The sequence below is a fragment of the Plectropomus leopardus genome, chromosome 4, assembly GCF_026936395.1.
Source record: "Plectropomus leopardus strain MGB_pleo_1.0 chromosome 4, ASM2693639v1, whole genome shotgun sequence".
In the NCBI taxonomy this organism is placed as follows: Eukaryota; Metazoa; Chordata; class Actinopteri; order Perciformes; family Serranidae; genus Plectropomus; species Plectropomus leopardus.
Genome location: NC_142179.1, coordinates 18,491,397 through 18,506,779, shown reverse-complemented (window position 1 = coordinate 18,506,779; position 15,383 = coordinate 18,491,397). Strand labels below are relative to the sequence as shown.

The window sequence follows — 15,383 nt, the reverse complement described above, 5'->3', positions numbered from 1 at the left end:
TTTCTCCAAGCTCAGCTAATAGCCATGCAGTGCAGGAAACAAACAAAGAAATCAAACATTGATATCCTTCTATAATGAGACCTCCACCATGCCTTTTTGCTCTTAGAAAGCATTTAGGTCACCTTTGAAGAAAAAGACAAGATTATAAAGAGATTATGAATACTAGATATGTATTATGCAACATAGTTGTTGTGAATCACATAAAAAGCCGCTGTAGGTCCGCTGAATGCAGTGTGTGTTTGTGTGTGCACTGTTTATCTGTTTATCTGTGTGAAAACCTAAACTCCGTAAGCTGTTTTCTCCTCTTTGTTTCCCGCTGTTTCACAGACACAGCTAGAAGCTATGGCCCCCATACTGCTTTTATTATCTCTTTCTTCTTGCTCACTCTCACCCTCTCTCTGCCCCGTCCTCTCCTCTCTCTTTTCTCTTCCTTTCTCTCCACGGCATGCTGTTTTGTGCTCTACTCTAATTTCCACTGACTGAAATTGGAGAGAGCAGAGGTAGATAAAACCTGAGCTTGAGAAAGCAGGGGATGATGGAGGGATGCTGATGGAGGGTGCCTTCGAGAGGGCTGGAAAGGCCAACAGATATCAGGGAGTCACAATGAGGAGAAAGATGATATGAATCCTGCTGTGCTGCTTTCTTTCTCTTTCTGGCTCAACCAAACTCTCTCTTTCTCATCCTTTTATACAGGAAATGGAAATTCAGTGCACATGCTGAAACACAGTGTTCATGGGGATAAAGATAAAATAAAACAAAAGTATAAGTGAACAAACAAAAGTTAGAGCATAAATTTAAAAAAGCCTAAAAGTGTTGCTATCATGCCTTGCACCAAATTACATTTATTAGGTTGTTCTTGTCAAAAATAGAATAATGAAGATTCATTTTTCTAGTCATGAGGTAGAAAAGGAGAGAAAAACAAAATAGAGTAATGAGTTAATATTTCATAGCAAGGATTTAAAGAGATGGTTAAATTAAAGGAAAATGCCACTTACCCAGTTTTCAAATACCAAGTAGTATCTAAATTTCTGCAGTCAAACGATACCTGCATTCAGGTCAAGTCACACTTTATTTGTATGTCACATTTAAAAAACAACCGTATGTGACCAAAGTGGATCCTTCTTATACCCAGATCTAGAAATAATAATAAGAACTTTATTTATTTAGCACCTTAAAAAGCAAAAGCTGAAAGGGTATACTGCGATACAACAGAAAGCCAGTCTTACCGAACACAAGCGAAACAAAACTAGGGTAGAGTTAAGATAAAATTATTATAACAGGATGGATAGTTTAAGATGCAGGATGCAAAATGTTAATATAAAATAATACAAATAAAAAGACCCAAATTACCAAAAAGCAATAAAAGCAGTAAAAGCACAAACAAAATGAAATAAAATAGATAAAACATAAATAAAGTAATGAATTAAAAAAAATAAAGCTAAATGCGAAGACTATTTGTATGGTTTTGCTCACAGCCAATCATTGCAAGTGTTTTTCAGTTCAATGTGAATGTGATTGGCCCACTGCAGCAGCTACAACATACAGTCTGTGGTGTGTTGTCAAGTGTGGTGGCAGTTTTTATTTTAAAAAAGGCATCACATGAAGTACTCCATTGGTATTGGTATCACTTTAAGGGTGCTGCTATAAGTACTGGTATTAGAATTTATTAAACAATGCCCAGGCTATCCATTTTATCACCACTTTAAAATTATTTATAAACTACTTTTATATAAAAAGTGACACCAATAATGAGGTGGTATGCACATCTTGTATTCTGTATAATGGATAGAAAGTGTAGCTATGTTAGCTTCACGACAGCTCAAACAGTTACTTGGAATGTAGTCACATGGAGCCTCTGGAGGGCGGGTAAACCAGGTGAAGGTCACAGGCAAGGACAGGGGGGTGAGGGAATGGAAAAGGGGCAGTGGGATGGCCGCGGGGGTCAAGGAGGTCAGCTTCCAACTGAGGGGGGGACAGGCCTGATTCTCTAAGCAGCTCCACTACTTATCACAGTCTCCTTGACAAACAGAGCTAACTTGACCCGCTGCTGGGGTCTCCACACCAGCCGATAATCCCTGCACCTGAGCCAAAGCAGGAAAGGAACATTTAATTAAAAACAAAACAAAACCCTCCCTCCTCCTGAGAGCTACTTTAATACAATAGCATTATTAGCGATGTCATTTGCTTAAACATGCTTACCATGTCTTGATCTGAATTAATGTGACTTGAGGTGAGAACCAGCATAATTTGTCTAGAGTGCATATCTTATTGTGAAGGGCGTTTCCAGTGTTTTCTTAAGCAGCGTGCGTACAACCTCAGTATATCTCCATTAGCATTGAAGTGTGCTAATGACATATTGTGTACTAGGTTACTTACTTTGTCTCCATTAGCCAGAGTGTGAATAGTTATTAGTCTGCTAGCACTGACCTGTGACTTCACACCTACACAAACACACACACACACACACGCACAGACACGCACACACAAACACACACACACACACACATACATTATTGGCACAGTAGTATTGGCTTGGGTGATTTGTGACCTCTTTCCCTCCTTTGCTGCCATCTCACTTGTATTGATTTTTTCTCGTCTTTTCCTTCGTCTCTCCTCCTTTCTCTTCCTCCTTTCTCTTCCTCCTAATGTTTCTCTTCTCCACTTTCTCTCGTTCTGGCATCACTCCCACTCTCCTCTACCTTCTTTCCTTTAGCTCGCTTACCTTTTCTCCCCTCATCTCTTTTGCTGCCTCTCTCTGTCCCTTTTCATCCATCTCTCCCTCTCTAATACTGAGATTGTTCAATTTCAATTATTAACAACCATCACGATTTATAAAGGAGGTCAATTAGCTTCTGTGTCAATGACTCGCAATATATAAGGCAGCTCTGTGTTTGTGTCTCTATCAGTTCAGTGCGTATACACAACTGTGTTCATTGGCTGTGAGTGTGTGTTTGTGCTGTGTTGGTGTGTGTAAAAGGTGTTTTATTTTTTGTGAAACAGTGTTTTTTCTATTTGTTTGTTTGTTTGTGTGACTGTTTGTGTGTTTATTTGACTTTTTTCTTGTGTCCTGGGATGTCCTGGTTCACTGCCTCTTTAGAGCTACTGGAGGACATGAAAGTGCACGCTCACTGACATCACATGTGTACGTGCACACTCTCATACACATAGACACAGCGGAGGCACTCAAACATGGACCAGGAGGGACTGTGATGATCAATCAATGTCAGAGTCGGAGCCATTAAGATAGCGTACACATACACACACATGCATGTGTACACACACAGTCAGCTGCATGCGTCGGGTGTCTTCATTTGGTCACAGACCGGTGACTCTGCTCTGTCAGTGTCCTGGATGATTTCCCTCCGTAGGCAAAGAACTCAGTCAACCCGTGCTCTTTCATCCTGTTGTCATTTTACTTTTTCAATTTCGTTTCCGCCTTTCTGTCTCCATCTTTCACTCTCTTTTCTTATAATATTAATGCAATCATTTATAGAGGGCTTTCAGGTGCTGTAACATGCCGTGTCCTCAAATCTTGAGCACTGGCTGCAAAATGCATTTCTGAACATCTTACTTGAATGACTGAGCTGTTGAACTATGCAAGTTTGGTTTTGCATTTTAGTGTTACACATCAATAATGCGATTCAACGCTGTAATCTATTTTACATAAGATACTGTGTATCTTGTCTTAATAGCTGATGTTAGCCACAGATATTCTCCTCTGTGGTGTTTTCATGTTCATGCAGAGTGATTTTATAAAGCATCAGTCCAAAATTTCAACTGTATTCAGATCAGGGTCGAAAAAAGACTTTGACTGTTGCTTAGATGTACTTCAGATTGAAACTTCACAAAGCTGTCTAGTTCTACACCATCTCAAGTGGGACTAATTTACCATGAATTCTGGGTAAATTAAGACTTCTTTGCAAAAACATGGCTGACTGAGCAACTGCGTCAAAACGCTCAGCTCCGTTCATTCCAGCAGAAAATCTTGTGACAACTGTCACAAGGACATTTCACTTGGAAAGTGTAAAAATACAAAAATATCACAAAAGCATAAAACCCCAGCACAGTGCAGACCTGTAGCAGAGCTGCGATACTTTGGCTTCTTAATGGGGCAGGACTTCTGCTAACTCGTCAGTCTATTTTCCTCGAGCAAATGATAACGACTCACTGTCCTCATTGTGGTGTCTAAAAACTCTTTCCCTTCTCATTACTCGCTCCACAGTAATATTAGCAAATTCCGAGCCATGTTTGACTCGTTTGTTGTCATTTGGTTTCACTGGTCAGCAGGTGTCACTGATTGTTACCATGGAAACATGGCTCTTTGTCCTGAATTAGCCTGTAGGGGAGGCTTAAAATAAGTCAGTCTTGATATCTGTGCAACTGTTTAACTTGCATTATCTAAGCAGAAACAACAGACCAGCCGAAAATATCTCTGTGAAACTGTCCCCTGGGCTCAGTTTTTCAGAGGTAATCAGATCAGAATTTAGATTTCAGATCGGATTGGATCAAATGTCGAAAATGAGTTGTCTAAAGAAAGACAAAAAAGGATTCATGTAATCCAGTTTTTGCTTGGATCTGGATCAAACCCTCAGTATGTGCTGTTTAAAACCTTTTTGAAGAATTAGGATATTTTATCCCAAAAAATCATTATCCTGATGCCAGAAGAAGCGTGCATTTAGGGTTGATTTCAGGAACTACAGGCAATTCAACTTTATATTGGTTAATTATATAGATATTTACTTACATTTTGCACTTGATTTATAACTGTGATAAATAGTTGTTAGTACAAAACAAAAATAATTTAATGTTATGATCGCAGAGATTTTAGTTCTGTCCCATAAAATGTTTGCGTCAGGATCAGGATGATCCCATCCAATGCTGCTTTGCAAAACCGACACAAAAGTAAAACTGATTTGTGATCCTGGACAGCCAAACATAAATAATCCTTTTTTTTAACCAACTAGGCCCTGGTGACTGTATAAGCTATAACTAATGATTCACATTATTTTCAGTGACTTTCCATCACTGCATTTTTTTTCATTTAATTTTTTGTCCTTCTGTAGATATTCACAAAAACATCTCTAAGCCTTTGAGCAGCATGTGATTTTTAAACTAACAAATTATTCAGACTTTCTCCTAAAACAAACTTCATCACACCTGTAAGTTCCACACAAATATTTATAAAATGTCTTACACACACATGTAATCTCAAATATCTCTTTCCAAGGCAAGTTTGTTTGGCATTCAACACATTTGCTGTTTTTTAAAGTAGTGACTATAGTAAGATAATAGCAGTCTCTGTAAAGGGTTTGTGGTGAAGCTACAAAGCCTGAATTAGTCCCTGTAGGGAAACTGTGTTTTCACTTGCAGCTCCTCCACAGGTGGTAGGTCACAGTGCCGGGTCATTTACTGAACAACACCCCTGGAGCTGGTCAGCATTCAGCGAACTGCTCACAAACACTTGAGCAGAGGAGATGTTTGCTGACTCAACTTGACACAAACTAGTGCCTTACATACAGGAGAGAAAGCAACAGCATAATGTTAATTCAACACCTCTGTTACAACCGAAATGCAACTTAATGCACTGCATCCACAGATGTAGCATTCTTTGTGTTACTGTGCCCATCCCCTGGATCTGTCTATGACCTCATGCTTTTGTCTTGTGTCAGACTCACTCTCTGTGGCACTGATGAAATAATAATAGCCAGTGTTGACTTTTTCTATATCCTCTGTTTCTTTCCCTAAAGGCCTGTCTTCTTGACCTGTCACTGATCACATTAAACACCACAAAGCTTTTGAGTGCTCTTCCCCCTGTTACCTTATCTCTCCGTGTGCTAAACCATTTAGCCTCAAACCCCCCATCTCTGTTTCACATCTGTCTCTGACTCGCTGGCTTTCTTTCATATGTGTTTCTCTCACAAGCCTTTTCTTCCCTTGTCTCAGTCATCTCATTCAGAGAAATAAAGACTTAACACTTTTGGTGGGAAATGAGTGGGAAATAAAGAAAAAGAGGGAAATTCAAAAGATAACATGAGGAAGATCAACACACTGAGTGGGTTCAACAGCTAAGGAATAGCAATGGCAGGAAACACATTTTGTTTTACTTTTAATTGATGAAATGGCCACCAGTGTACCTCCTTAAAGTTGCATTGTGCCAGTCAAATTATGAAAACATTGTATCAGATGATTGAGATTGAATTTAACTGCCATATGCCTCAACACAAAGAAATGTTTTCCAATTAAGCACAAATCCACTTAATTATTACACGCCCATTAATTTTGTTGACACTGTGTAGATTAGCTAATTGACTCTGCATTTGTATGCTTTTTGTTGTACAGCTATAAATCCATTTTTAGAAAACATGCTTTTCTGCTTGCCTTATCGCTTCTGTGGAAAAGCTGCTTATCATCATCTGTTTTCTCCTCCATCATTCTCCTGATTTGATAACATGAAAACTCCTGTCTGTTTGCTTCTTCTGATACATCACTTTAATTTGAGCCCTGACAAATACTGTTTTGTACTGCTTTGTAAATACAATTCTCCAAACTTGTTCTGAGTGGTGCATTTAAAGGTAAATTTACTGCTTTTTTATACACTGTCTTTTTATGCAGGTTGAGCCATCAATCACTGTTGCGTATGATCAGGGTTGCAAAGGGTCTGAAATATTTTGGAAACTGTAAGTTAAGCTCCACAATTTTGGGAAAAGCTTACCTTTTAATAGTGAACATGTTAAATGCATATGAAAGAGCAAAACTATCGTGGCATGTTTTGGTAGAAAGTATGCCCATGGAACTGAACTGTAACCATTCACTGTGGTTACAGTGTGGCAGTCTTCCACCACATGTACAGATATTTTGCCAGCATCCAATTAAATAGAAATTGAGTAAAATGACAACATTCTGCATGCACAGTATTCTCCTGTAACACGTGCAGTCCATTACTGCCAACACTGCTGAACTGTATGAGCCAAAGAACTACATGCTTTCAAGTTTTTATATTGCTGTAGTAAATATATTATATTTTTATATTTCAGCTAACCAACAGACAGCAGCCTAAAGCAAAGTACACAGTTTATAACTTGTTAGCACCTTCTGCTGGTTTTCACTTGCCAGCTGTTACCATGTATGATGTAGTGTGACTGAGCATGCTAACTGGGGAGTTTTAAAGGTCCGGTGTGTAGAATTAAGGAGCATCTATTGGCTGAAATTCAATATAATATTCCTAACTATGTTTCAATTAGTGTAGAATCACCTGAAACTAGAAATAATTGGGCATGTGTTACTTCAGAGTGAGCCATATGGAGCAGGTTGTCTTCCATGGAGTGCACCATGTTCTACAGTAGCTCAGAACAAACAAACTTAACACTGGTTTTAGTCCAACCATTCACGTTGCAGCTTTTTCGCATCGACAACTATAGTTCTCCTACGCCATTGTCACACTAGATAAGTTTCAAGTCAGCAGCCTCAAAACTAAATGCTAGCTGCTATATCCTGCTCACTAAATGTTTAATTAATATATTTCCTTTCATTCTTTATAATAAAACATTAGCTTTATAAATTACTTGTTTGCTTCAAACCTAAGTTTAATAGTTAACTTAATTACTCTGAGACACATTTCAGTCTGTATGCATTTGACAAATTATTGGATTTATTTGGCAACTTAATAATTTATGTCTACTTTTGATATGGTAACAGGTTTTTTTCTATATATCTGCATAAGACAGCCTGAGCAATTAACCCATGTTTATGTTTTATTCATATAATTTTCCATAAATCCCCCATAATTTAAATGGAAAAGTTCCATGTTGAATATTACCAGAATTTGCAGAGCTAGGTATGACAACAGTTTATCAAGTAGGTTAATTATAGATTTGCTGACAAGGGACTTATGGCAAGCAACATTAAATCACCAATTATCCCTAGGTATTTGAATGTGAAAATATTGATGAATGCAAAATTATCCAAACCTTTCAGTTGCAAATGTGTATTTTTTTAGAGATACTTTCTGGTATATATTTGCAAAAAAAAAGAGAAACCTACAGGTTGTGTGAACCATGCTTAAACCATTGCATCATATTTTTTGGGCCATGCATAGAGTGACAAACAGCTATATATACCCACAGGGATAGAAAATGATTTGTATCTCTTCACTCTGAACCCTGTATTTTGTGCATGTTTACTCCCAGTTCCCATTTGTCAGATAACAAAGTCCAGACCTGACAAAGCACATTCACCTACACTCGTACTTTTACTCCCCAGCTGACGTGTAAACTTTGTTATAAGAATTGACACTTTAGGACTAAGAGAAATACTCAGGGTTGTGCGCAGCATTGTGATTGATAGAAATATTTATGACAGTATCCACTCGTCTTGATACTCATCTTCCATTTTTCATCTACTTCTTTCCCCTCACCTCCCTCAGCTGACAGCGGAGGTTTTGTTGATGTGAAGCACTGTCATGCTACAGAGACCCGAGATTCCACGCTTGTCTTCTCATAAGAGAATGATGTGAATGCTCTAAGCACTGTATCTAAACAAAATAAGACGCCGAGTGATCTGGGACTTTTTAAGCCTCAGGTAATTCAGTCGCTCTCTGCCCAGCAACACAAGCTTTGTGAGCTTCGTATTAGCAAACAATAGAAACAACTGGGGCTTTACCCTTTTCAACAGCACAACTGCAGATCCAGTGACATCTATTCATCTTGTCTGTGTATAGTCCCACTTTTTGGTTTTGTGTGACATGTTTTCTGTATTGACATGATACTGAAGGAAAACAAGGGAATCATGCAAGATGTAGATAGGTGCATGTTTGTGATCTGCTGCAAATTTGTGGTGTTGAAAGTTTGACATATTTTTCTGTGATGAATTTTCACACTGATGCTGACAAAAACACACAAATGGCTCTGTAGGGTGATGTGTACTGTATGACATCCCTCTCACATCAAATTAGTCATTTTTACATAAACACAGTGAAATTTATGTGACATTTATGTTGCATCATTCACCTCCAACATTAGATATTTCATCCCAAAATGTCATCAGTGTCATCGGGTTTCTTTGTTTGGTTGGAGCATTGGGACAGATGCAGCGAGAGAGCAGGTTCTGTTGTGATTTTTTTTTTCTCTTACTGCAAGAAAACAACATATTTCTACCTGTTTATTTCAGCTTCAACTTTAGTTAGATGTTGGATTTAACCATCTTGGATACAAGGATGCATCGCCAAGAGGAATGAGATTTTATTTAATCTCTTTGCACTGCTTCAAGTCGATATTACAGGAGCCCTTGTTGACTTCCTCTTGTTGGAAGTGTTTGCACAAGAGGAAGGGAAGCACAACCCATCAGAAACCCAGTTTTATGTGCACATGGACAAGACATCAGATTTTTCTCACAGAAAGAAAATCTGACTTTATCAGTTTTCTTTCATTTCTGATTAACACAGATGTTTAGATAATGTTTTAAAAAAAAAAACAAAAAAAAAAAACAGGTTACTGGTTGCTGATCAGGTTTCTGAAGCTGACTGTTTGAGGATTACGTCAGTGCACGTTGACTCATTTGACAGCTCCTGTTTTTTTTTTTTCTTGCCACTTTGGCCTTCCATCAGCACTAAGCCAGCAGTGTCAGATTGGTCAAGATCTCTTTGGCTTCAGCTTCACTGAGAAATTGAACACATTTCATCATTACAAGCATTGATTTCCCCCGCTGTGAAACCAGCCCGGCTTTCTCTGATGCTCTCCGTTTCACTCTATATATGTCCCGTTCTTGTTTTGTTTTCCCTCTGTCTGTCTGTTCTCGTACCCTCCTAACTCTCTCTGCTCTATTGTGTGTTCTAACTAATATCTCCCTGTTTCAATATACGCAATACCTTGCAACACACTTCCTGCTTTACCCTTTATTCACCAACTGATATCCCCAACTCTTGCATGTTGCAGTCCTACAACTTTTTTTTTTTAAAGCAGAATAATTAACTTCATTTACTGTGTTAAGAAATGAAACACTTAATAAACAGTCCAACATGTTTGGTCATTAATATAGGGATGAACTGTAAATATTATTACTTGTTTGCATATTATCATCTATAAATGAGGAATGCAGTTAAAATTGTGGCTAAGATGACAGCACATGGTCAACATCACTCTGCATTTGATGCATTTAGCATCCAGAAGTCAGTCCAATGTTCATTCTTTCAATTTGTGATTTTTTCACTTTATACACAATAACTGTTAAATTGCTGATGAATATGAGCCAATATTTTAAAGAGGAGTGATAATGCACCTCTTGAAACTAGATGTAAGTACAGATGGGTCCACCTGCAAGGCATTTCTGCCTGAAGCTCCTACGACAGTGCCATTGCGTTGGCTGCAAGAAGCCACCCTTCACTGGTTTTGCTCCTTTAATCGTTTTAAATCTCTTTTTATTTTCTATTTAAAGATGATTTCTATGTGTTGGAGCTTTTAGCATTTTCTTAGCATCTTAGCATTTTCAAGCCAGAAGTGACCCGAGTTGATGAGGACGAGAGGGTGGAGCTTAAAAGGAGCTGGATCTGACCAATTAGCTCAAAAAATTGAATTGAGTGAGTTATATAGAAATTCACCACCTGTACAGTTGTCATTAATGTTTAAATGAACTATAGAGACCAAAACCATTTTTTGTACCAGCCTGTAAACATGTTTATACCTGCTGTAAAGTTGGACATTTTAACATGGTGATTAATGGTTGGAGCCATCCTTAAGTGGCTATTTAATGAACTGCAGTTTTCAACACATTTGCGTTGGCTGCATTTTCAGTCCTGGGGGTTGCTTCTTTGTTAGACCACTTTCAAGCCAGCAAAAGGATTTGTAGAGTACAAAAGTTGAGATACAAGATACGAGTCAGCTGCAGTTCTTCAGTCACAATACCTGAGGTGCAGCCACTATTTCAAATGCTGTGGTATTATTCACTAAGCAAGACAAACATCTTTAGTCTTGGACTGGATTAAACTTGTTCTTATTTTCAGATTTCTTATTTTCTGATTTCTCAAGGTTTGTTGAAGTTGGGATAAGTTAAATTTGATATAAGTCTTTGCTTTGCTCTGTTTATTCCAAGTATACAATGTATCTGTTGGCTCATACTTTAACTGCTCCAGTGATTTAATTTTTTACTGCTAATAGTTTTTGATCTTCAGCCTAAAAAAACATATACCCAGTGATGCAAACACTTTAAATGCATATGTTTTCCCTTTATTTTTCCTCAGCAAAACCTTTCTCCTTACCTCTCACTGTGTCCCAAACCCCCTAGTCCAATTCATGTACTATCCTACATGCTTTCTTTGCATTCATTTGAGTCCATTTGCTATAACTAGCTCTCTGGCCCATTTTAACAATTCACTTTAATTGCCTTACTTCCCTCATTACTCTGGCAGTCTCATGCCCACTGGTGTCCACCTCCTCCTTGTCCCTTTTGTCCTTTTACTCCGCATGCTGAGTTTTTCCCTCATTGCAACTGCCTGCCAACTAGTTGTCTCAGCTTTAGTCCTGGGTTGCTTGCTGGTTATAATTGCCACTTTAGCTGCCATTTTCTTAGCCTTTACCTTTCTTGCTGTGTCCCTTTCCCATTTCGTTTAAAGATGGAAAGCCATAACAATCTCCCTTGTTTGCTAGTTTGCTCAAGTGCTGGTATTCACACTACTTTATTATACTGTCTTTGCTCTTTGCCTGCATAGGTCTCTCCCCCTCACTTGATATTATCCCTTGTTGTGTTAGCAGTACCTTTCAGAAGTTTTTTACGCTCCGTCTTACTTTCTTCTTTGACCTCTGTGCCATCAGTGCTATTTGAATTTGCCATATCTTCAGAGTTAACTCTTTTACTTTCCATCTCTTACATCTTTATACCCCTTCTTATCAATCTTGATTTTTCCTCTAACTCAAAAGCCATGTCTCCCCATCTCTCAGCAAGCTTCCATGAAGGCTTTTGTTGCCTTTCCTACTCTTTGCCCTCATAGGTTTCTCTTTAATTCTCTTGCCGGCCATTACTGGCCTTTGGTCTGCCACAATCCTGCTAGCTGGATTCCACTTTTTGCCTTCCTCTCAGTCCCCTTTGCCTTTATGCTGGCATGCTTACTTTAACTTTCTCTCAATTTCTCTGGTGGCAGGAACTTACCGAGAGTCTTCATAAGTAATAGGCCCAAGTCAGATTTGTAGAGCACCACAGAGATTGTTGCTTGGGTCTTTGTTACACTGCTGAACCTGAAATAAACTGCCAAGCTCTTTTCTCATAGCGTTTTTCCCGTCTGCTCCCCAGTCCCCACGTACTTTTACCTAAAACCCAATTTTATCTCCTTTCCCTTTTCCTTTCCGTTTTACATTTCATTGCCCTCTCCCACCTCTTATTCTGTCATCCTCTCTCTTCCTCTCACGGTGCCTCTGTCACGTTGCTCTCCATTACTTCTACCAGTCTATCGTCTCTCTCATTTCCTTCTCCTCTTGTGATCTTAACCTTCTTTTTTCTTTCATCAGTCCCGCCATACTTCCTCCCTCTACTTCTTTTTGATCCATTATTCCTTTTCTTTGTCATGCATTTCCACAATTTTCTCAACATCTCTTTTTCCCTGCTTGTGCATCTATGTTCCACCTGACCCTTTCCTGTCCCCCATATTTCCATCCTGAGTTTATCCCTAGCTCCTCATTTCCTATTTTCCTCCTCTGTGCTCCCCTTTCTCCACTCCCCTTGCAGTCCTATCAGCTGGGTGCAGCTATTTAAACTTCACACTTATTCTCCACATGGAGCTGCTTTCAAAACACCAGAGAAAAGAGGGAATGGGAGAGCAGAGTGAGATAAGTGGTAGGAGTGCAAAGGAACAATCTCACAAAGTTTACATTAAATCCGGAGTGACTCTACTCAGTAGAATGACCTGGGTTTGTAAACAAGCAGCAGACATTGTGTGATTATCTCCCGCTTCTATTTACTCACTGAGATATTTACTGTGCACCGCTTTGGCTTTTGCTTTTTTAAGCTAACATAAAAGCCATATCACCAGAGTAGAAGCTTAAAGAGACTTTAGTTACTTCTTTTTCCTGAGTATCAGTGGTTCTCTGAGAAACTGGAAGCTGTGACTTATTTACCCTCTGAGGCAGTTTTCTCTAACTTGAATGTAAATCTCAACAGATATTGCAAATTACTTAATAGTGCTTTTTTTCTCTGCAGGTTTGGTTGTAAGAGAAGCCAGTATAGAAATAACACGGCAGCAGGTTGAGGAGTTGTTTGGTCCTGAAGATTACTGGTGCCAGTGCGTGGCCTGGAGCTCTGCTGGAACCACCAAAAGCCGGAAGGCACACGTACGCATTGCATGTGAGTACACTACTGTACAGCAATTTTGATTACATATCTTGCACATAACATGCACAGAGACAATCACAGTTATCACTTTCGCTTTGCTGGGTCCAATAATGCAATTTTAAACCAGCCAGCTGTCATGTTTTGTAGATGCCTTTTAAATGAATGATTGCTATCAGCACTTACCTCTAAAAATACATTGTGTTTCCTGTGACAGCCTCAGAATAGAAGTCACCCTGTGTTCCGCCAGTCGAATGCTTTTAACATAAACCAGCAGCAGTAGAAATTGTGGGTTTGTATGAGAAAGAATTAAAGGTATACAATACAGGAGTTTCTTATGAACAATGTACTGACTCATGCAAAATGAATCCCTCTCATTTATTACTTATGACCCACTAGAAGCATTTGGTGAAGTATTTATCTGCAAAGACTGCCCTTTGTCTGTATTTTCTTATTGTCTTCTCATCTTGTCATGTTTGGGACGTTCCTTGACACACTGCAGAGCTTAGGTTAGGGCTTTATAGAAAGGGAGCGACCAGATGCCAGACTGTAAGAAGCACACATCCAAGAAAAGCTACAAAAATTGTCCACGCAGCACCAAAAAAAAAAAAAAAAACCAATAGCAAGGCAAAACACCAAGCAGACATAGCTGGGAGTGGCTTTTACTTTTCACTGGTGATAACATTTACAAACAGTAGCTGACAGTTCATGCATAGTATATGTATAGAAACACTAACACTGTATTTCATGCATGCATCATTTACTGTGAATCACTCTTTCGTAGGTAGGCAACTTGAATCATGTGTGGGAATAGCAGACTCTGCCACTAACAATGAAAACTACTATAAAGAGAGGTCATTTACAAAAAACAAAGGGGTACTGAATGGGTGAAAAATTTCTACAATTTCTACAATTTCATTTAGCAGACGCTTTTATCCAAAGCGACGTTAAGCTGCTACACCGACCATTGAAGCCCCTCTTGCCCACATAGTCTTTTTTTCTGTACAAGTGGCTACGTGACCCTTCAACAAATAAAAACTACTTATAATTGTGTAAAAAAACAAGCAAAATCTCCTGTCAACGTCAATGTATCAGAGTCAAAGTAACACAGCGGAGCAACCTTGTGGGTATTTTTACATTTCACATTAAAATAAATCAATGATATCAATGCACCTGTACTTAAAATGATCCAGTTCATCAATTCTGTACTAGTTAATAGCCTATACACTTCCAAACCTTGCATTATCACTTGGCAGAATTCATTATGCACACACTGAAGCTGGCAGCAACCACATGCTACAAATTTGGAGTCAATGTAGCAGGTCAAAAAAACCCTGCTCTGCCCACTTTACGTGATGCACCCCGTCTGTGCCCCATGTATTTTTCGCTCTCATAGGAAAAAAACTTGAAGGAAGGTAAAACCCTCAATAGTAATTTTAAATTGAATGATAAATGGTGTGTAGCTTTTCTAAGCAGTCACTTAGCTCTATAAATTCAGTCTATCATCAATAGCTTCCTGTTATGGTCTGGTGAGGAATTTAATTTGACAACTGGGAGTCTGACTATAAGGTCACCAAAAGAACAGAGGCCAGACTAAACCCAAGCAGACTCAATATCACTCTAGCAGACAGTGTTACCATGTAATACTGCATACACAGTGATCACATGGGGAAATCATTTTAGGATTTTTAGATCCCAAATAACAGTTCAGGGGAAGGAAAAGGTTGAATCCTGCTTTGAGTGATGGCCGCTTGAAGGCTCCGCAGCAGCTGTATGGCAGGGGACTTGAGATATTTGACAGAAATCCCCTTAAAAAGTCTTGGTTGTTCTTTCAATGTAAGCCTCATATAACAGAATGGATTGTTCCTTCAAAGCTTCTTTCACTGGCCTGAGAATTGAACCCACAACAGTAGTTTTCCGAGCGTCATTGCTCTGGTCAATTCAGCCATATAAGACAACTGGGACTCGTCTGAGTGCTCAGGTTATAGAAAGGTCAAGCACAGAAGAAATACCAATAACAAAATCGACCCCACGTCCTCGGTTTACCTGTCTTACACTGACAGTGTGGCTCTGCT

The 15,383-nt window shown here is 38.9% G+C and overlaps 1 protein-coding gene across 4 annotated transcripts in view; it reads left to right on the top strand.

Moving 5' to 3' along the window:
* unc5ca (unc-5 netrin receptor Ca) overlaps positions 1 to 15,383 on the top strand; it is a 469,386-nt gene that overhangs the window by 328,305 nt on the left and 125,698 nt on the right. For all 4 annotated transcript variants that reach the window (XM_088076697.1, XM_088076696.1, XM_042487541.2 and 1 more), the window contains one exon: positions 13,180 to 13,323. In XM_088076697.1, coding sequence (XP_087932823.1) covers positions 13,180 to 13,323 — 144 coding nt within the window. The remainder of the gene's footprint in view (positions 1 to 13,179; positions 13,324 to 15,383) is intronic.